General features: G+C 31.9%; 1 protein-coding gene across 1 annotated transcript; it reads right to left on the bottom strand.

The window, feature by feature from the left end:
* Positions 1–16,645: 16,645 nt before the first annotated feature.
* LOC121122908 (BTB/POZ domain-containing protein 6) lies at positions 16,646–18,006 on the bottom strand. Its single transcript, XM_040717986.1, has 3 exons — positions 17,922–18,006; positions 16,946–17,668; positions 16,646–16,881 (listed from the first exon to the last, which is right to left on the bottom strand). Exons 1-3 carry the CDS (start codon positions 18,004–18,006, stop codon positions 16,646–16,648), a joined length of 1,044 nt encoding a protein of 347 aa, XP_040573920.1.
* Positions 18,007–24,541: the final 6,535 nt, after the last annotated feature.

Below are 24,541 nucleotides of genomic sequence, written 5' to 3'. Positions count from 1 at the left end.
GTGAAATGCAAAATTCCTTAATTCGGGAGGGGGGCTACAACCTCTTCAGCCCACTCCCAGCGGTCATACCTGTGTGAAGTTAAATATGTTGGATAATTTAATATATTTCTACAACTCATAACTCAGGTGGGTATTGGAAAAAAATCAAGCCATATATTGAGACCAAAAAAATCGGTCCACGACGCCCGTCTAAAAAATAATTCGAGACCGAACCGGAAATACCCTGTGTTTACATATACTGGTGGTAGTGTTTCCGTCCGAATATAAAGAATTGAATTAACGAAAAAAGTATTTAATAGTCTAGAAATCCTAAATCAGTTTGACACCGTTATGAATTTTAGTGGACCGAACTAATTCGGTCCTTTAAAGAAGTTCGGTCAGGTCAGGACCGCTCTCAAAAAAAAATTCTTTCTATACCAATTTTACAAAAAAATTGGTGAAGAACGATTCTATAGATAATTGTTGATTATGTGAGATGTGTTTCAAAATTGTCAATATTTACGTACAAAGACGTCATATGAAGTTAAATCTGTTGTATAATATCTGTAGAACTAATATATCAGGAGTGTAGGGAATGAATCAGGCCATATATTATTATCTAAAAATCGGTCCATGATTTGAAAATGGTTTAATTTCTGTCTACGGTCTGAATTTGCGGTCTGAGCCAATAAAATATAGGTCCAAGTGGCCCAATAAAAAATCATATTAGTCTGCATCGGAAAAACCGTGTGTATACACGGATTTTATCCGAATAAAAATAATATGAATTGATCAAAGACATATTTAATAGTATTGAAGTTCGATCGGATTGAATCAATATTTTTCGAAAAAATCTTATTTTTTGAATTTTTGCCAATGTCATATGACTTGATTTTGAAACGCAACTGATGTCATTAACAATTCATCTATAGAACTGTTCTGGACTGTATTTTAAATGAGACAAATATATCTATATAAAGATATTTTGAATGACCGATCCATGCCGAATTTTTCTTTGGAATCTGTCCAGACGGAATTAGTTGTGGCTACTAAAAATCATAATGGTATCGGACCGGTCTAGGGTTGTATGACTGAACCCCAACACTAATCGTTACATTCCACATCACTCTATTGTTGCATCAGTCTATGCAAATATCTTCAAACAATCCCCACAATCCTAATACTTCCGGACTTATTTTTTTACATCTGACACAAGAGATGATGCTCAAAGACAATTGGTATTATTGGTTGTTAAGATAATATGTCTGTTGATTTGTCAAATGTTCAATATTCAAAAATAAAGACATGAAAAACTTACTATTTCATGTTTGAAGAAAAAATAAGTCTAATCTTGAAACGTGGTCTTTTTTATTAGTGTTATGTAGACTTGGGTCAAACCGAGCTGTTAAGGATTGATTTGAGTTGACGAATTAAAAAAATATGTAAAATTAAGAAGTAACACATCTTCATTTTCTTTTATTTAAACGAGTTCCTGAGGATTTAGGAATTTTTATTCTAAAAAAATATTTTGTCTGTGAACAGCTATGGATTTATGGAATTATTATCTCAAAAATTAGATTTTTGTTAAACCTGTTGAGTTTTGAATTTTTATCCCAAAAAATTTAATGTTATTTTGTTTTTTTTTCTAATTTTTATCCAAAAAATTTAATTTTTGTGAATAGCTGTAGATAGTTGAAACTTTTGTGAACAGATTTGGATTTTTGAAATATTCTGTGAACAGCTGTGGATTTATGAAATTATTATCTCAAAAATTAGATTTTTTGTGAAACCTGTTGAGTTTTGAATTTTTATACCAAAAAATTTAATGTTATTTTGTTTTTTTTTTCTAATTTTTGTGAATAGCTGTAGATAGTTGAAACTTTTGTGAACAGATCTGGATTTTTGAAATATTCTGTGAACAGCTGTGGATTTATGGAATTTTTATCTGAAAAAAAAAAAATTTGAGAATAGCTACGGATTTTTTTAAATTTTTTTCCTAAAAATTTGATATTTAGAATTCAATTTTCGAAAAAAAATCTGCATTCGCCCTAGCTATCAGTCCCTGTGAGCAATCCTTATAACCATCAGTCCATAAGACCATTAGTCCTTCGGCCTGCCAGTATTAGAATTGATTTTAAAAATAAGAAAAAAAATTAAATTATGTCAACAAGGAGGAAACTTTATTAGTTTTAGGAATGATATACAGGACTGAACTGGACGGGACTACTTTTTCGGTCTTAAATAAGGACCGGCTCAACACTCCTTCAAAAAAATGATATATACATATGGTTTGGACCCGTTTAAATTTAAATTGGTATTTATTAGAGAGACTTAAGGAATCGTGCCGCGAAATTCAAAGCATAAATTGGATGAGGTATAGGGATCAAAATCAAGACGACTCAATATAAATAAGATTTAAAAAATGACTCATTATTTGAGTCTTGTCAAAAAATCATTGACTCAAGTCGATTAGATAATTTTTTGAGCTCACACAACACTATCTTTTGTTCGTTTCATTATTTCAAAAACCCCATGAAATATTCCTTTTTTTATTAATATTTTTGCTACGTAGTTATTTATGGGGAGGGGGGAGGGGTTTGGGAGTGTAGAACTACTCATATGCGTAGTTGTATAAAGTAACCGGTTGTAGTCAGAAGAACTAATTTAGGCGTAGTTTAGATAAACTAACATATAACTTATATTTTTTCTACGTTTTAGTAATTGAAGGAACCATTGGATGATTCTAACGTATTTATGAATGTATAACAAAATATAACATTACCTAATCGTCGAATATTAGAAGGAACTATGATATGCAAAAGGCAGAAAAACGCTTTAGAAAGTGACACATGTTAAACACTTCATAATTAGTTCTACTAATTAATTGACAATTGTAGTACCTTGTTGAGTGCTTTATCTTAATGAGCAGCGGCGTCCGAAAGGTTATATATATACTTTTTTTGAAGGGGGCTTGGTTTTTGGATGATTTTTTTTGATAAAAATCCCAAAATTAAAATATTATTTGGAAAATAAATTTTTTGGAAAAAAATTTAAAAAATCCATATGTATGCTCAAAAAATTAAATTTTTGGAAAAAAAATTTAAAATATGAAATATTTCGGGGAAAAAATTGAAAAATCTATAGCTATTTATACAAATTCCTTAATGAATGGAGGGGCAACAACCCCTCCATTCGTCCCCCTACGAATGCTCTTGATGACTCATATATATAACAGATTAAAGAGTGTTCCTTGGCACACCCCATTTGTCTTGTTTTAACAAGAACAAGAGTGGAAGGAGAAAAAAAATGAGCCCTTGAATAACACTTAGGAAATTTATCTTTCGAAATAATTATTACTCACAAATAATCATAAATGTAACTCAGAACCTGTTTTGTCTACTAAGTCTATTTAAAAATGCCGCTATTAGATATTCGGAAATGTGTTTTTATGCATGTTATTTTATTTCGGGCTTGTTTGTCTTTACCTTTTGCCTTAAAAGTTTTTGATCGATTTAGATCGAACTTGGTACGAAGGTTATATATAGTCAGAGTAAGAGGCAATAAGATTTTAAGAGGTCCAGGTAGCATAAAACGTTAAAAATACATAATCGAGCATAACTTTGGAACATATTGAGGTAAAGAGCTGTTATTGGTGTCCTTATGTAAGTTTATTTATAATGTTCATATAGAAAAAAAAATCCAAGATACCAGCGTTCAAAAACACAATATCCACCTTCACTTTTAACAAATTGAGATAACGAACTGATTCAGTTATTTGTGGCACACAATACAGAGATAACATATTTTAAAGGATGAACACAATAGATATTAACTTTCATTAAATCCAACATTGCACATTTTTGGGTTTCAGGTAGAGAAGAACTGGATATTTCATTTAGGAGAAATGACCATAGGTGGAGGTTTGCACTCTACAGAGTCCCCATTCTAGTTTCCTTTGTATCTTCACAATGCCGTAACTGGGGCATTCCATGTCATGTGCACACACTTTTAGGAAAATTATGAAATGGTCATCAAACACTTAATTTTCATTTACCATGAATCATGGCAGTAAAATTACTTTCAGGAATAACTAGTACAGGATTTGTGATGTGCAAATCCGTCACTCTCAGTCTATTCAAGTATTTTTCTTCTCTGACATGGATGAACTCACTTGAGGAGTCCTTTGTTTTGTTTTTACTAGCTGGAGAACCCGGCAATAACGGATATTTTAGTTCTAACCGTCATCTCAAATCGAAATTTTATAGTTTTCTAGACGTGGACCAATTTTTCCCCACGAAATATTTTAATCAATTTTATCACCAGTTCTGATTTGTAAGTTTGTACAAATGTGATATGTTATTGACGTTCACTATTTTGAAAATCAACTGACGTCATTTACAGTTCAACTATAGAAATTTTCTAGGCCAGAGGTTCTTAATTTAGGTTCGATCGAACCCTAAGATTCGGTGAGTAAGTCTCTGGAGTGCGGCGGAGGTCAAAACACACATGATTATGATATGAAACTAGTGGGGTTCATTACTTCCAACAAGATTAAGAACTATTGTTCAAGGCCCAATTTTATATGACACTGATCCAGACTCAATTTTTCTTTAGGACCGATCTCTAGATTAAATTTTTCTTTGAGGTAAGTCCCGATAATACTTCTTTAACCATATCTCATTTTCAACTTTCAGCCTTTCTTTGCGGCAGACGCGATATCTCATCTTAAAAAGAAAAAATAGTTAATATACAAGAGGAATCATTTTAGCGATCTTATAGCCAGATTCAAGTGCTCCGACTGATAATTAGTTGGTACAGATTGAATTGAAAATATTGAGTCCTCAAATGTCAAGATGACAAATTGAATTAGGTCAAAACTACGAAAAGGATTAAATTTCATAAGTGTGGTGTTTACCTGAATGTAATTAAAGATTGAATGTAATTAAATAGTTATACAATTCTCGTCGCCGAAAGTCCAAGGGGTTAACTGAGTAAATGAGAGTCACGGAATGGAGAGGAATTAGTTGTAGACGGGGAATCAATACGGACGTACAATGTACTTTTTAAAGGATACAAGAAGACTAAAATGTCGAAGATGTATATTATATGGTATAAAGGATATCATAGAAGAACGTACATTGGTGATTAAAGCCAATTAGTATTACTACGAATGTACATGACTAAAATAAGGGGTGTGTAAATGAAAAGGTTTAATATAATTAATTGTAAAAACATGCAAATTTAACATCACTAAAGCGAGGGTGTAGTTGATTAATATGACGAGTCTTTACTTATATTTGAATTGGTCATAGTCAATATGCACTTTCCTCCATACATCAGCTGGAGAAAATGACTGTGACGAAAGAGATGTAGGGTTAGTTTCGCAAGTGACACATGCAGCTACAAAATTTACAATATCCTCATCGATACCAGGACCCCAAAATTTACATAGAGCAATCACCTTCGTCGTCAGAATGGGTGAGATAAAGTTCTTCTAAAAACTTGACACGTAGTAAACATGGGCCAACCTGGCGAATACCCAAGAAAAGTAACTGGTTATGGATTGTTTTAAAGATGTAGCCTCCCTGGAAGATCCATTTGCTAATCCATGATTCATAGGTCTTCATATTTGCTATGATTCTTCGACCGTAGCAGATTGATGACTCCCTCCTCTTTAAAATTAAAAATATGGATAGCTGATATTCTGTCTCTCCCGAATCAGGGCTACCATATTGATCTTAGGTATGGTTATTTAATAAAAATAAATCTTATTTTTTAGAATTTGAAAATAGATCTCTCCATTAAGGGGTTGGATCGAATGAGTTCAATCGAACTAAATTTTTGGTACTCAACACATTTTCTTACATTATACATATCTTGGAGTATTCGATAATGTCAAAGGAATTAAACGTAAAAACCATAATATCTTCATATTCGTAACAACAGTGTTATTTAGAAACAGTTACTACATACAAATGAGGTTTTGTTGGTAGGCGGATCTGTGTTCTTAAGGAGGAGTGGGGGGTAAGGAGGAAGAACCATCACCTGCACTTTGTAATTGATTAACAAATTGCATGAATATTGTGTCATAAAATATGTAAGTGAAGATTATAATCAGCAAATAATGGATTAGGAAAACATGCAAGACCTTAATTTACTTCCATACAAATATTGCGAATGGATTAATGGTCCCTTAATAAATTAGATTTATAGAAGCATGAATTTCAATTTTTGCGTATATAATTGTCATAAACTTAGATAGGAGAGGCATTACTAGTGATGGGACGATTAAACTGAATCAGATAATCGAGTTTTGTTTTCCGAAATCAGGATTGGGAAAAAAATGTTTAAATTGCAATTCCGATTCAGATTTATTACTTGTGTTTAACTATTTTTTGCTTTCTACAAAAAAATTATACATAATTTTTTTTTTTTTTTAAATGTAATAATTCAAATTTTTTTCCAAAAATTTTAATTTCTGTCAATGACTAAGTATTTTTCAAAATTTTCTCCAGAAAATTAAAATTTGAATTTTTTTATTTTCAAAAAATTTTGTATTAGAAATTTAATTTTTAAAAAATTTATTTTTTGTGAACAACTGTGGATTTTTAAAATTTTTCTTCGAAAAATTTGATTTTTTTAGGAATAGTTGTGGGTTTTAGAAAAAAAGTTTCAAAAAATTGGATTTTTATTTTGATAAGTTGTGGATTTAAAAAAAGAAATTTAATTATCAAATTGTTTATTGGAAAAAAAATTCCCAAGATTTTAATTTTTCAGATTTAAAAAAAAAAAAAAAAATTTGGATTTTCTTTTCAAAAAAATTCCAAAAACCAAGACCCCTAAAATATAATACATACTGAGGACACCCCTCATAGCAAAATTATGGGAATTTTCATCGGAATCGGCATTGGTATTTGCTTTGGAATCGTCCCATCACTAGTAACTACAGGGTTTTGCAGATAAATTTGAACCAAGTTTAAGGCCACCATGGACATAACTTTGTTTTTGTATCTCTTGATGATAGTGTCGATGATGCTCTTTGGTTACATTGGGAGTCTGATGGTGTCAGGGATAGAGGGTCCTCCTGCGCAATGAAATTCAATCAGAGAGCACCTTTTTTAGTGATCCATCCTAATAAAGTGGCATTTTGTTTAATGTTTTTTTTCTTCGAAAGTTATAAATACATCCTACAGATCCTCTCCAGATAAAAAGGCTACTTTTAGATATCACTGTTAAAAACTGCCATAAACTTGCTTCAAATTTATCTGCACGGGTCTGTATTTATGTAGAGATGCCTTGAATAGTGTCAGATAGAGATAAGACGGTTCGTGGTCCTGTATCTCTAGTACTCAGTCACGATATATGTAAGTAAAATAGTATTCTCCGAACAGATCTGACATACAAACTCGCTTTTGGTACTCGAAGTTTCTGTTCATTTTTACTCAGTTAAAACAATGATATTTAAATCTTAACATTGGTGACCCCGACGTGATATCATGCCTCCTAAAAAATCTCATTCTCATGCCAATACCATTCCGACAATTCCCTCAGATCGAACAAGGTCGAAGAGGTCAGCAACTTCAGTCTTGCCGTAGTAGAACTACGTCTTCCAAAATTATCGGCGATGGATCCCAAAAATTGGTTTCGAAGAATTGAGGTGGATTTTTTGACGAGGAAAATGAATGAAGATCATACCAAATATTGTTTAATAGCTTCAGCATTACCTGGGGAAGTTTTTAGGTATATTCCTAATTTAAAAAGAAGGACTCATGTATGATTGTGCAAAAAAGGCAATTTTACAGAAATATGGTACCTCAACTTCAGATAGAATTTAAAAAAATTATGATATGCTGTGTGATTCATCGGGATTTTCTCCTGGGGAAGTTATAGATGAAGTTGAGCGTCTCCTTGACGAGGAATACATCCATGATTTGCGTCATCATTTACTAAGGGAGGCCTTCATCAGAAATGTGCCTAAAGACTAGAATTGTTAAGTGTTAAAGAAAGCATCAAATATTTACTATGGGCTTTAGATGGACAAGTTTTTAAAGTTTTCAGTGACTACAAACCTTTAGTCACTGCAATTGGCATTTCCAATCCCTCTTGGACACCAAGACTGTTCCGTACTTTTGCATTCATAGCAGAATTCAATCGTGATATCAAACACGTTTCCGGAAAATTAAATCATACTGTAGACATTCTTTCTAGAAGTATAAATAACATCAATATATGCCCAACCTTTATCAAAGATATAATTGAGGATCAACAGAAACAGGATACTAATTTACTTAAGTTTAAAATTAACCCTTCTTTTAAATACATTGCAGGAACCCTACTTGCTGGTTTTGGCAATGTTGACCCATTCTGTGTGGATGTGTCATCCCCATAATTACGTCAAAGAATCGTGCATTCTATAGACAAGGACAATCATCCGGTATTCAAAGAAACGTTAAGGATAGTTTCACTTTTTTTATGCTTGGCCTAATTTGCGAGCAGACGTCAGAAACTTCACTAGAGAGTGTTTAGCGAGTCAGAAAACCAAAACCTTCAGGAAATCAAAACCAAGGTTGTCTTTCGATTTTCCATCTGAAAGACTTTCCTTTATTCATGTAGACATAATCAGTCCATTCCCACTAATTCAGGGACAGCGCTATGCCCTAACTATTATTGATCGTTTCACAAGGTGGCCCGAAGTGATACTTCTTCCAAATATAACCTTCAAAACAATAGTCAATAATTTTTTGAGTGGTTGGATTTCGAGGTTTGGAATTCCAGAAACTATTGTGTCTGACTAAGGAACACAGTTTACAAGTTCATTATGAATGTGTGTTTGGAGGACAATTGGGATTGCAAGCGAGAACACAACCTCGTATCATCCAGTGTTCAACGAACTCATACAACGTTTCTACAGATCATTTAAGATCGGGCTAGTAGCACGAACACTGGAAGAAAAAGAAGACTGGATCAATACACTACCTCTGGTTTTATGGGGGTTGAGGAACTCAGTACCAATAGACCCGGGTTCTAAATATTCACCTTTTCAATTACTCACAGGCCGCTCAGGATCCATGCTTTTTAATATCTTTAATGCTTCTAGCAACCTCGACGTCAAAAGTTTCCTTAAAACAATGGAGAAAATAACACACGTTTCTCCGAGATACTTTAATAAAGGAGCCATTAACAAACAATTAAAAAAAAAACTCATTCTTGTTAAAAATAAACCCATAAAAGAGTCTCTTTCTCCAACTTTTTTGGGCCCGTTTAAGGTGATTAAGAGGCGCGCTCGTTAGTATAAATTGGACTTTGGATCAAGAACTGACAATGTCTCGATGGATTGACTTCGACCTGCATTTGTAGTTCCAAGTGTCCTTCCAGCGTCTCCGACTATAAGATGCACAAGATCTACAACTTGAGAATGATCTATTTGTTTATTTATCAATGGTTTCATGATACATTTTATTGTGTATTACTAACTAAACGATATCTTAACTCACTCTGTCATCTAGGGGGAGTAGTCTAGGAGTTCAACTTGCTTAGATGATATTAATTATTCATCCTAGTACCTTGTATTCTTTTTCTTGTTTGTTTTTTTTCCTTTTTATTTTTGTATAAAGGAATGATCATTTTTACTCAGTTAAAATAAAGATATTTAAATCTTAACATGTAATATAAAAAATGTGTTTGGAGAATTCATTCTTCAGATTACCAATTCCAAAAAAAAAAGTGTCAGCTAAAAATTAAGACAATTTACATCCCTAGTCATAAATCATATTTGTACAGCTCATAAATCAGGCGGATAGGGGAGAAAATCAGTCCATAGATTAATGTACCGAAAAAATTTGTATCACTTGGTGCTTTCGCTAACACAAAAATATAGAGTGTATTTTGTCATCAGCTGTCTATGATTCTGCTTCTTTTCTACAAATCAGTATTCTAAACGTTGATTGGCTGAATTAGATTACACTATTGTTGTTGGGACTTTTTTCTGTTTCTTTTCAAATGAAAGGTTGTGTGATAGAATAAAGGTAATGATTTTAGATATTTAGACCAAAAAAATCGGTACACGATTTGAAGAATATTAAATATATGTCTACAATCTAAGTTTGCGATTTGAACCAGAAATTTGGTACACAAAAAACACTTAAGATCGAACCGAAACACAAATTCCATTTTGGAATAAGACTTAACACTATTATTTAGTTCACCAGAAAACGTAAGGTAATTGCTTTTTCAACCTATTTGAATTAATTAGTCAAGGTTTTATTTTACGAATGGCACTTTTATTTCAAAAAGACAAAGAACTTTCGTGATATTTTTCTATATCAAAAATACCACTTTATACCACGATAGATAGCACATCACATAGGATATTTATTTCTGTATTTTGTTTAAAGCTCAGGTGCCCTGACCATATGTTATTTGGAGAGAGATGACTTTTACAAAAACATCTCAAAGGTGAGTGAAGTGTTTTCAAGGGTTAATGTGGACTTATACATAAATGAGCATATGTGAAATGTGGGCTGTTTCACATGTGGAGGATAGAAATGGGCATTTGTAGATCATTTATTTTGTTGAACGCGCGGGTTCACTCCTCTTAATAGGATTAAATCTTATTATGAGGATAAAAAATTGGGAAGAAACTGCATCGATCTATTTTATTAATGGTCCATATGGCACACATAGACCATTTTTTAAATAGTCCATATGAAACAAATGGATTGAGTTGCCTTGGCAGGCCCATTCGCATTTTAAATATTAAACTTTTTGGAAACCAATTCCAAAAATGCATTGATATTCACAAAAAATTTAATTTTTTGGGAAAAAAATTCAAAAATCCATAGCTATTCTGAAAAAATAAAGTCTTTGAAAAAAAAATTATCAGAAATCCATAACCATTTTCAAAAAATTAATTTTTTGAAAAAAAAAATTGTAAAATGCCATTAAATTTCAAATATTATTTGAAAAAATAAATCAAAGATTAAATTTTTCAGTTAATAAAATATAAAATTTAATTAAATTTCAAATGTTAAATTTTTTGAAAAATTTGCATAAGTTACTTTATAGAGTGTTTACACAGACGTCATAAATTTTATCATTATTGGAGGCGACGTCCTTTTCTGGGATTAAACTTGATGTTTTAATTACATAAAATAGTAATAAATCTTGATTAAACTCCATCAGATAGTTTTAAGAATAAAAAAATACAGGAATTAATTTTCGATAGAGGGCAAAGTTTTAAGCCTTTTTATTTGTTGATCCCATTTTGACATGATCCAATAGTTCAATATTTTTCTTGATATCAATCAAAAAGAGGTTTTCATTTTTATAAAGCCTGTTTTGAAACCTCTCCCAAAATGCTCGACATCAAATATGCTGACATCAAATGACAACGCTCTTTTAACACTTTGGCAGATATTCGTTAAGTTATTCGACAGTATATCTACCAAGAATTTATATATAATAGAGAGTCTATCCTACATAAACACCGTTCAATGAATAGATATTATACTCTAACTTTGACAAAAATATCCATTGAAAAACAATGACTCCTGCATTGGAATCCGCGGGGGGTGGGCTGAAGGGACTGTAGGCACCCCCTCAAAAAACAAATTAAACAATTTTTTCTTCATATTAAAAAATTTAATTACTGATTTTTTTTCAAAAATTAATGTTTGAAATTTAATTAAATTTTTCCATCTTTTTTTCCTAAAAATTTAATTGTCTGTGAATAAGTAAGAATTTTTGAAATTTTTTCTCAAAATTTCATATTGGAATTTTTTTTTTTTAATTTATATTTGAAATTTAGTTTTAGAAATTTTTTAAGTTTTTTTTAACAGCTCTGAATTTTTGAAGATTTTCTCCAAAAAATTTCAGTTTAATCTGAACAGCTCTAGATTTTTGAAAAAAAAATTCCAAAAAAATTATTTTTTTGAGAAAAGATGTGGATTTTGAAATTATTTCCCAGAAAAATAATTTTTTATCAATAGCTATGTTTCTTTGAATTTTTTTTCAGAGAATTTTTATATTTGAAATTAAATTTTTGTTTTTTGTTTTTGTTGAGAAAAGGTATAGATTTTTGAAATTTTTGCAAAAAATTTTACATACGAAATTAAATTTTTAAATGTTTTCTTAAAAAAATTTTATATTTGAAATTAAGTTTTAGAAATTTTTTTCCAAAAAATTTCTGTTTAATCTAAACAGCTCTGGATTTTTGAAAAAAAAAATTTTTTTTTAAGAAAAGCTGTGGATTTTGAAATTATTTCCCAGAAAAATAATTTTTTGTCAATAGGTATGTTTCTTTGATTTTTGTTTCAAAGAAATTTTATATTTGAAATTAAATTTTTGTTTCGAAAAATTTTATATTTGAAATTGAGGAGCTTTATAAATTATTTTCCAAACATTTTCTGTTTTTTTCTGAACAGCTCTGGATTTTTGAAATCTTTTCAGAATATTTATTAATTTGTGAAATTATTTTCACCCAAAAAAATTTCAATTTAAAAAAAAATAAAAAAAATCAACAATTTATACAAGAAATTGTATTTCTTTGACTTTTTTTAAATACAAAAACCAAGCCCTTCATAAAATATAATCCTCCCACTCTTTCAACTTGATACTCAAATGAATTATAAAAATTTAAAGGCTCCATGTTCAACACTATTTTTCAAAATAGGGTTACTAGTATATAGTTTTTTTAAGATAATCAATACTTATTTAAAAATATGTAACACTTAGATACATATTTATTGATTTTGATGTCCATACGCCATATGGGCAAGCGATACTGACCTTGGTTTATAGTCAAGTTTTTTCTCTGTAACAAAATAACTATAACCATCTATTTACGTTTAAAATTGTAAATGTACTCATTCTTGTCAAGTGTCAACAAATAATATAAAATGACAGCAACAAATACTTGATTGACCCTTCCTTTAAAGAACCTTGAAAAATATCCTTTTTAGCCTACTTTTAGTTATTTTCCTTGAGTTAGTGATGGGGTGATTGGCTTTTTGTCCGTGGCACTGTCGCTGAAATGTGTTTGCAAGTAGGTGGTCAATTTATGTCATAGTGGTGTTGTCAGGGACCAAGTGGATGCGGTTATTGACGAAATGTTTTTGTTATAAATGGCAAATTTAACAGATAGCTTTACTTTTTTCAAAAATCTTAGAGAATCTTAGAATTTTTGGGAAGGTATAAAATTAGAGCATTCTTCTTCTCCCCAAACTACAAAGCCCATGTTGTTGACGTCAGGGCTAGAAGAGGACTAAACGGAGGCAGGCTAGAAGTCAGCCATATAATTGCTGCAGAAGTTTTGGTTCCTCTTGGATGTATGGGATTTGTAATTTACCTTTTGATGTTGTAAGCAATAGAGATGCTGACAGTCTCTCCAGCATTCTCGGCATTGACACCTGTGCGGAGAAGATCGCACATGGATTGCTTTTTTTGTTATTACTCCGACATTTTTATGGTTAAAGATATGAGAATAAGACAAAACTTGTTTATTTTTGTTTCAACTGTCGTTTAGTTGTGTTATGTAACATTGCAATTAAAAATAACGGGGATAAAATCGTAATTAAATAATACATTAAGTTTTGAGTCCCACTCTATAAGTGCATGTCACTCAGATAGAGGGAGGGTGCTATAAAAGTTGTTCTCTAGATTCGCCATTTTTTTAAATTACATACTGTAGTCTGGAACACCGGATAATATATTTTTTTTTAGTTTTTTCATACTCTATTAATTAGGTTCTTTTTTTTCTGAAGTATTCAAATTAGGTGTTGGGTATGTTTTTGGTTACAAAATTCAAAAGCAGGCTCAAAAAAGCCGATCTGTGCATTAATATGTCCTACAAATTGCTTATAAATCAAAATGTTTCTGATTTTTAGGTGGTCACTTTGTTTATAAATACGAAGTGGAATTACAGAGTTTTAATGATAGTCCAAACACGAGTATCTACCGTGAACCACCCCCAAATGACTATTGTTTTCTTTAACCCTTCACTACACAAAGAGGACGTACGAATGAGGAAAAAATTATAGAGAAGAACAAACTTTCAACTCATTATTTTCATATTTGTTATAGGTAATAATACATCTTGATAGCTACAAATCAATTCATTACAATTGAAATGTCTTTGAAGATATTGATTTGTTTATTTTTACTTGAGTCTTCACAAGTAAATATGACGCCTACCTATTTCATATCCTTTGTCCCCCTTAGTGGTTGTTGAAGAAATTTAATCATAGATAATAGTAGTTATTAAAGTCTTTGTCCTATGCAATTAATAACAGCCATTCCGAGAGCAAATAGAACAAAAATTGTCTATAGATTCAAAATAAAACACATAGCTGATCAATCATATAAATATATCTCTGAAGCACAACCAGAAATATATTTATATGTAGACATGGATTCCGATCGTGAATTCAACCATCCATTAGTGGAGGAATACACCATCGGAATCCCTATAATGTTGGGATGAGTTTTGGGTTCACGGTGTGATGAATCCTAACTGTCACAAAAAAATATATTGGTGATGATTAACTACGTATCTAAATTATTCATGTATTTCAAAAGCAAATATGTGGAAATTTATTATAAAATTTAAACAAGGTTTTTGCATCTATTCCTAAAAAAAAGCCCCATTGGCCTCTTCACATAGCTCCAACCTCCTCCTGAATCCAGATCACACCCATTGGAGGAAGTATTTGGCCTCTGGTAGTCTTCTACTTCAAATATACGGCAGCCTTCAAGGCATTTACAAATGGTATAGGGACAAACCGTCTGTTAAATGGCACCCCAGCGAGGATTTAGATAGGGCACATTTTGGCAATTTTTCTCACGTATCCGAGGAATTGGTCGATTTCCCCAGCATCCTAACTCTGTTGAATTTATGGATCGATTTCGTATACTAGTTATATCCAATTCATCACAATTGGCTATTTCAACCGCCGTTGTTAAATGTCAATTAGAAACTGCATCATATGACTCCTCTATTTTGGATCAGATAAAAAGTACCCTGGATGAAAGTTCTCTGGTAGATGAACCCGAAGAAAATAACTATGATGAAGATGATATTGACATACGAAATGATATACAATTGCTGCTTGAAGAAGCTGAAATGATAGCTGAAGACCCTAATACTTATGAGTATGAAAATTGAAGATGAAGATAAGGACATTGAATATATTTTAGAAGATGAGGGTAACAAAGTCAAAGATGATGGATGAACTAGTGGATCCATCAAAGGAATGTGAAAAAGAAACATTCACTTATATCACTGGATTTTTGGCAAATAAACTTCATGAAGAATTTCCATGTCTCCTCGGTACAAAGACAAAATATTTAGATTCTGATCAACTCGTACAAGCAAGTCCATGGATTGTTTCTAGATCTCAAGGAGGTATCATGCAGCCCTCAGGAGAATACATTGAATTTTGTAAAGAAATGGAAAGTTACTTTTTAAAATTTTATAATCCTAGAGTTGGCTGTGATCCTTTCGTAATAAAAAGACTGCCTGCCTTACTTATTGTCTACAAAATACCCCCCACCAAAATGTCAAAATCATCTAGAAATTTGTCAGAAAAAGGACATTTCATCGTATAAAGTACTTAAACTTTCCCCAAAAAAAATAAAGACTGCAAGATTAAAGCAAGAAACACAAGGAAATTTACTCATTACTAAGTCATATTGATATATCATTTAATTATACTATTATCGCATTATATGTCTACTATTTTGTTGTAACTCATATGTTTTTAATAAAGTAATGAAGAGTGTTAAACCTATAAAATTGAATTCTTTTTCCCTCATTATTTGATTTTCATTTGTGAACGTTTGTTTTATTTTTTTTAAAATATGTATGTATATTATATTAAATGATCGAAATTTGCCTTTTCGATTTCAAATTTAATTTTTTTCCATTAATTTTTTTTTATAAAAAAACGAAGCCCTCCACCCCCCAAAAAATATATATAAAATATAAAATGTAATACTACGATCGCCCTGCTAGTAATTAACTAATAACTAGTGGTTGTGCTCTTAGAAGACAAAGAGTTACACTGACGATTTATTGGAGAGTTATTTGAATGCAAGTCCTTGTTGGACTGAGAGTAGAATTGATAATCAAATCTGTGCAAAAACCTGTTTTTAGCCCTTGCTAAATATGGAGTGGGATTTGTGTTGATTTCTTTCCTCTCATCGTAATTTGCAGCTGATATAAAAATATGTCATAACAGCTAAGCTTCTCTTCTCCCAAACATTCTTCCAATTGTCAGTGTTACTGAATGGTGTGTCTTTTTGTCTAAAATTAAATCAAGTGAGAATAATTAATAGTTACTGAATATGATGTGGTTGGTTTCGGGCGCCTTCCAGAATTGAATGAAAAATGTATATAATGAAGATGTGAGATAAAAAAACTAATGTATAATTTATCTTTTAATTCCTAACAAATCGTTTCATACAACACAATAAGATTACAAGGGCTTTGTACGGTAATGAATATCAGTTACATAATTATAATTTCCTTGCCCGCTTGTAATTGAAAAAATGGATGAGGAGAGGCACTTTGCTTTCGTCGGAACATAATATAAAAAAGAACCAGTACTAGAAACAGTAACTTCATATTTAACATTGAGTTGAAGTTCCACATTATCTGTAAAATCCACCTTCACTTTCCTAAACTAACATTAGAACAAGTGTGTTTTGTATTCAAAATCAACTTTAAATTATCAATTCTTTTAATCCAAATTGTTATTTCTGCACCAGCTGATGCTACCAGCGTCGATAAACCAGTTATATTCACAGTTTGATTGACGATTAAGTCAATACTTGAACTGTATGAACTTGAACCAGATACAATTTGATCTATATTATATATAGAGTAAGTTTGAGTAGAAGAATCATCTAATAAAAGAAAAAAAATTTAAGTCTTTTAAACAATCATATTTGATTTGACAAATTCCCTTACCAACACAAGAATTGATTCTTAGAAATACATTCTTAATCTCCTTTGCACTTAACAACCCGGATGGAACAACAAATTCACATATTTCTTGAGTACTCATCTTTTGAAAACAAATATGGTTAAAGGCATTTCCCAGAACCTTCCTCTTCATAACTCCCAAGACCTTCATATTCTCCTCTTCATCAAAGTCATTTTGTTTAATGATCTTATCGGTTTGTAATCGTGCATTTGCCCATTTGAGAGAGGCTTTGAACACGTCAATCTCCGAGCGCTTTGATTTATTTCTGCTCAGAACATCAAGGAGTGTACTGAGGTTAATTTCAACAAAAGATTCGGACTCAAAGGAAGACTTAGGATCCTTTTTTATGACATTCCAACATTTATCCCAAAACTCAGGACAGTCATATATACGAGTTTTATCCATGAAGGAAATGACGTTACTCTCCTTTAGGATGCGGCACAGATATGAGATACATTCCTTCGTCAACATTGGCATCATGTATTTTTTTGAGCAGTACAGGAGTGGAATAACATTCTCTTCGTATAATGAAACTCGATCAAGATATAGATACTCTAGCAGGGTCTCAAAAACTTCAGGCTCGACATCAGAAATTTCAATCTTCTTTTTTTGGCTTCCAGACTCAATGAATCCCCCATTAAACATGGCATAGAATACAGGACTTCCGACACTTAGAACGAATTTATGTGCTATAATTGTTTTTGCATCTGTAAAAGTCAATATAATATATAAATGAATACATAGTTAATTAATAATTATTATTATAATGAGTTAAGTACTGATGATACCACAAGAGCTCAGCTATAAGGATTTTCTAAATAAACAGATATTTATAACATTTAACATTGGCAACTCATGAGGTATCATTGATCTAGGAGTTAAGCTTCATCCCTTTGAATCCAACTGCGAATTCGACGTCGGCCAATATAGAGTTAAGGTAGAGAAATGATACTTTATCACTTATGTTAATCTTGTTCATTTGCCAGTCTGATGAATTCATTTCCCCAGAGTCTGGAATTATCTTGGTTGATGATAATTCCGTCATCCTCAAAGTATTCAACTCTACTAATGAAATCATTCAATTTTATACCATATATACAATAAAAAATAAAGAAAAAAAATAGAGAGTACTTTAAAGATGATTCAAAATTATAATTCACTACACAACTTACTGAGAAAATAAGACAAGGAGTACTCTCATAAATTAAGTTTGCGCTTTTGTATTCTGCCATTTTTTATTACAAATTAACGGCTATTTTTTCTAGACGTAGAATAGTTATCATTTATCAAGTTATCACTTTCAAGAACAAAGTTTTAGGGGTATTTTTTTATTTTCTACACGGCCTCACAGTTTTTTTAATATTGTTAAGGGATAACAATATATTTATATTCGGAGCAGCCTCAATTGGCATGCTAAAACATCGAGAAATGATATATTAAGTAGTGTTCAAAATTAAACCACACTAGCCCTATACAATTAAATATATTTAGCCGAATATTTAACCTTTTTTTTGTTGAAACTAACCTATTTTAGAAGTACATACTGCAGGTGGCAACACTGAGTATAATAGTTATGAAATTATTCACATCACTAATACAACTACTATATACATATATAACTCATATATAATATGCTGTCAGCTGCCAATATTGCCAATATTTCTGCTTTTTCCCTTAATCAGTGTTTTGATTGATTGAATTATCTCTCGTTAAATTGTGAAAACTTCTTCAAAATTATTGAATAATAATCCCATAGTTAGGAAGAATTCACTAGAATGGACTAACCACAAACTGCTTTTAGGTCATTTGTCTCTTTCTTTTCGTATAAAAAGTAGCTTTTTGTAATAAAAGTAGCAACGTATATTAGGAGGGATGTGAATATGGGCTAAATTATTGAGGTGAGTCTAAAAAGAAATATCGTATGTTAGTAATGCCACTAGGTACTTTTGCCTTATACATATAAAATTAAGTAAATACGTCGGGTTTGGATATTTGTGGTAAAAATTGATGTTTCTTTTGATCAAAAAATTTAATGTGTATGACTATGAAATGCAATAAATGTTTGTTTTTTTTATTTTGGAAAATGATGGAATTGTGCTCCAAAATTTGAATAGAACGCATATTCAAAATCTCACTACTATGTAATGAATTTAAATCAGTACAATACTAAGAAAAACAAAAATAGCAAACACGACAAAGATTCGAATAGAAGAATTGTCAATCACTTCTTCCTTATTATTTATCATTAGACATGATGGATAAATGATGTTAGAAAAGACTCATGGATTGATGAATAAGCATAAAATAAGGCAAGAACATAGTTTCATCAGTATTCCAACAGAAAACAGCCATTTAATGCGTTTTATCAACTTCATTTATTCATATATTAAGGGAAAATGTCCTGAGACAAAATAGTTTAAGGCAAATGTACAGGGTAACAGCAAAATTTTAATGTTCTTATTAATTACTTTTTTCTACACACAAAATATAATTTTACTTCTATGCCCAGAAGTTAAAATTAATATGGAATTTGAAGATGCTGTTCCTTTTTTAATTGCTTCTTGAAAAGAACTTTTTATGTATCAAGGCCTTCATCATAATTATTTTATCATAAAGAGAGAACAATATGTATAAAATAATTGCTAGTCTACTATGAGGATTTGTTGTGGAGTTATAATTGTAATTCCTTGGTGGACTAACAGTAAAATTAAGGATCGACACAGAGGCATCTGCAAGTGGTAGCCTTGAGGGTCGATAGCCCCCCAAAAAAAAAAATCGAAAAACTTTTATATTAGAAGTTTCATTTTTGAAATCTTTTTCCAAAAAATTTAATTTTTTGATTTTTGAAAATAATTTAACTTATGGATTTGGGTTTTTTTTTCATCTTTTAGATGCTTGCAGTTAATTTAATGTAACGTCATGAGAGCTAAGCTGCTCTCCTCCCGAATTGTTAGGGTGACCACGTTCATTTTAGGTTTCTTTTTTTTAAAACGTACTAATATTTCATATTATTTGAATCTCTGTGTATCTCTATTCCCACGCTTTTTTGGAGTTCTTCAAATGTCAATGGAGTACTTTATTATATTAAATAATTCATGCATGAGTCAAATCTTCTTTGTTACTTCTAAACGGAAAAAACAATCCAAGAATAGTGTTGTGTTGGTCCCGCCCCGCTGGTCCCATTCAGTTCAGTCCCATTTGACAGTCCTTACAAAAGGTAAAATCAATCCCTCGTGACGTCAATGAGGATGTTTTTCCTTTTTTAATAATTCTGTTAGTTAATTGAAAATATTATATAACTAATTAACAATAGTATTATGTTCGTATTATATTACATTTTAATGAAAATAAATAATATATTTTGCAAGATATGTGCAATAATCTTAATACATATTTCCAGGGGCTCCGCAGGGGGGCGCTCGAGGACTTTAGAAATGGAGAAGAAGTTTTAAGAAATAACTTCTATTGAAAAAAAATTAAACCCCCCTAAATAAAGTCAATTTAAAGATTTATTTTCTTTAAAAAAAGGTAATTCGTTTTGGAAAAAAACAAGCTCCCTAAAATAAAATCCTGCGGACACCCTTGATTTCATATATATATATTTTAATAAACAATCAATATTTTTATGAAAAAATCCAAGGACCGATCCCTAGGACTGACGGTCCTAAGACAGGACTGGACCGAATAAATAAGGATCGACACAACACTGTCCATGACTTACTAAAATATTCATTTATAGATAGAAAGACTCAAAGTTATTCGTCAAGATCCGAATACTTTTATTAAATGAGTAATTACACATGGGGTACCCCATTTTGTAGGTAATATGATCTATATCTTAGATTGATGTTCGGGTATGAGTCCAGGGATACGGATATTACTCAGACCATCACTACTGTAATCCTTTATGTATGATGAGCATTAATGTAAATCCTATGATTTCTTTAAGTGGAACGTTAGTTTGGAATTGGTAATCTGGAGAATGAATTTTCTTTTCTTTAGGGGTTCTTATATTATTTGTTTCCTGAGATGTGAACATCCTTTTCTAAATAGATTCAATTATATTCAAAACCTGATTGAACATTTGTGATTCCTCATAAAAGAACCTGATGATTTGATGCTATAAGTCCTTGTTTGACTAAGATTAGAATTGAGGATCGTCATCGGAGTAATTCTTGATAATGTCCTTATTTATTTTTTTTCAGTTACAGGAAAGTTCACTTCCATCTTTTCAAAAATCGATAGCTCAAGAATGTTTTGGATTAAATAAAGAATAATGAGGTTTCATTAGATCAGCTACAATCAGCTGTGATTAGGGAGGAGAGGGATAAAAAAATCGTGTACGGAATGCTATTTTTACCTCCCTTGTTTCATCTCGAGGAAAGTTCATCCCAAGACAAGTTCATCGCAAGGGAAATTCATACCGAAACAAGTGCACGGCGGGGAAAGTTTATTCCAAGATAAGATTATCTCGAGGAACTAACACGCTATTTAGATCATATTAAACATATAATTATATATCATTATCATACGTTTATTCAAGACAATAATATGTTAATAAAGGGGTTTTCAATAGGGACGCTTACATTTTAGGTTGATAGGTTTCAAAAACGACGTGATATTTGTTATTGTTTCTTTGTGCTCAAAAATAATTGTAGTTTCATCATGGAGCAGTACACAGTCGAACAACGCTTGCAAATTATTAAAATTTATTACAAAAGTGGTGAGTCTTTGATCCAAACTTTAAGAGCGTTAACGCCAATTTATGGTCAACGTAATCGACCTGCAAAATCAACAATTCAACGTATGGTGAAAAAATTTGAGTCCACATAGACGCTACATAATGTTTCTGTGCCAGTGGGACAAAGAAATGCACGAAGTGTAAAAAATATTGCTGCCGCAAGCGCATCAATTCAAGATAACCCAAATTTGTCTCTTACTCACCGTTCTCAATCGTTGGGCATCTCTGTGACATCGTTGTGGCGAATTTTGCGAAAAGATCTTGGCCTACACCCGGATAAGATCAAGTTGACACAAGAACTGAAGCAGTTTGACCACTTCAAACGTCGGGAATTCGTAAAATGGGCTGAATGAAAATTTGAAAATGATCCTGATTTTCAACGTAAAATCATTTTCAGCGATGAGGCACATTTTTGGCTCAATGGCTTCGTTAACAAGCAAAATATGCGCTATTGGGCGGAAACCCCATGCGTGATTCATGTGTAGCTATTACATCCCCAAAAAATTACTGTTAGGTCATTGGGCCGTACTTTTTCGTCGACGATGACAATTGCCACGTTACTGTGAATGGAAATCGTTACCGCGCCATGATAACCGATTTTTTTTGGCCTGAAATGGAAGATATGGACTTGAACGATATGTGGTTTCAACGAGACGGTGCCACTTCACACACAGCAAATGTTACAATATATTTATTGAAGAGTAAGTTTCGTGAGCGTCTTATCTCCAGAAATGGACCAGTCAATTGGCCGCCTCGCTCGTGCGATTTAACCCCTCTAGACTATTTTCTTTGGGGTCACGTGAAAGCCCTGGTCTACACAAATAATTCGTCGACGTTAGAAGAGCTCAGAACAAATATTCAATGCAAAATTGCTGCAGTTTCAGCCAATTCATGCGGAAAAGTAGTCAAAAATTGGGTTCAACGATTGGACTTCCTAAAACGTGCACGTAGTGGTCATTCAAACGACATCGAATTTAATTCATAAATTAACTTGAATGTATTTTAACAGCAAATAAAGAAATCGTCGCTATCTCAACCCGTTTTTGTTTTATTTCAAAAAAAAATCTGAGCGCTGTTAATGAAAAACCCTTTACAATAAAGTAAAGTATTACGTATAAACAGAACATTAATATGAAACATAACCTATAATCATAAAATTTAATTACATATATTAAAAATAACATTTGAGTAAATGGAGAAATAAATTTTGAGTTTAAAAGTGTTTTGCATAATACTTTCAACTGCTTTTGAAGGATGCAGCCAAGCTGTTGCAGCTAAATTACCTCCCATAAAAGATGTCAAGAGGATGATTCGTACCATAAGACAAAGGACTAGTCTTTGTCCGGCACTCCCACAACATCAACGGGACATATTATTTCTTAACGATGTCACAAAATTGTCTAGCGGTGAAGAGTTCTTATTTTTTGACTCAGGAAATGAAGATCCGCGTGTATTAATCTTTTTTACTCAAAGCAATTTGAAACTACTCTCTAGAAGTGAGCACTGGTACGCAGAAGGAACTTTTAAAACAAGCTCCACTCTTTTTTACCAATTATATACTATTCACGGCTTATAACAAAATATATCTCTGCCACTTGTATATGCTCTACTCCCTAATTAAATCTGAAGTAACTTATATAAATTCTTTGGGAGCAAATAATAATTTGAAATGCCAATGATGAATGCCATCATATATGTATTTCCAAACACGGAACAGGAAGAATGTTTTTTTCCATTTCTATCAATGTGTTGTAAGAAAGATTCAATCTCCTGGACTTAAGCAGCTTTACGAAAATTATTCCACATTTAATTTAAAAATGCTTGGTACATTGGCATTTATCCCGGTTGAAAATGCTTTCGAAGCTCTTTGTGAGAATGATATATTTCCAAATAAGGCTCAAGACCTGATCGACTATATTGAGGAGACTTGGATTGGAAGGCCGGATCGACGACGTAGTCAACGTTCTCACAAAATTTGGAATGTGTATAATTTAGTCCTAGAAAACATTCCAAAAACAAATAACAACGTTGAAGGATGGTTCGAGGAACAAATGGCATCGTTTCATCCAAATATTTGGAAATTTTTAGAATGTGTTAAAAAGGAACAAACATCGACCAAAGTAAAGATTGAACAATACGTTGGTGGGTATGAACTTAGTGAAGGAAGGAAAATTTAGATTGTTAATTCAAAGAGGCTGAGAAGGCTTGTTATAAATTATAATAATAATATAAAAAAATATATATATATAATCCTGCGGAGACCTGTGGAAATTGACAAATATTTTTCTCTTACATGACGGATGTCATATCCTATCCTATGTGTCCATAGTAAAGTCAATCACAAAAAACAATTACCTCCAGCTTCAACCACAGCCTCCAACCTGTCACGGGTCTTGATGGGGAAACTCATTGTCCATGATGGTACTGCCTCGGGAATAGAAGCCCACAAGGAGTCAATACTTTTAGATGTACGTTTTTGTAGTCTCTCTCTCTCTCATCATAATCCAAGGTGTTTAAACCCGGGTAGCTAGTAGGGCACATTTATTTTGTCCCAAAACATAAAGGTCTTAAAAATAGCTTTTTTCACCGAAATACATCTGGTTCCAATTAACTTATTTGGACTAATCGCACCAATTTAAAATTCTGACATGACATTGGATATGTTTACATCAATTTTAGCTATCTAACATAATTATCTATGGAGTTATGTGTGCCCGGCACAGAAGCACACACTAAAATAGGTCTTCGTATTCCGAGTACTTGCATCTCAAAGGTTTTGTATTTTATCTTTGTACAGTTTTGTGAGCTGTATCTGGTGAGCACACTTTTATAAACAGGG

This window comes from Lepeophtheirus salmonis, chromosome 8 (assembly GCF_016086655.4).
Source record: "Lepeophtheirus salmonis chromosome 8, UVic_Lsal_1.4, whole genome shotgun sequence".
NCBI lineage: Eukaryota > Metazoa > Arthropoda > Copepoda > Siphonostomatoida > Caligidae > Lepeophtheirus > Lepeophtheirus salmonis.
This window is presented reverse-complemented; position numbering and strand designations above follow the sequence as displayed.

Bases quoted from the DNA above. Each gene is read 5' to 3' on its own strand.
- LOC121122908 (XM_040717986.1), bottom strand. From the start codon at position 18,006: ATGACGGAATTATCATCAACCAAGATAATTCCAGACTCTGGGGAAATG. The intron at 17,669-17,921 runs GTGATAAAGTAT...TGACTTTTACAG, and splicing joins AATGAACAAGATTAACATAA to ATGCAAAAACAATTATAGCA. The intron at 16,882-16,945 runs GTAAGGGAATTT...TTCTTTTATTAG, and splicing joins AAGAATCAATTCTTGTGTTG to ATGATTCTTCTACTCAAACT.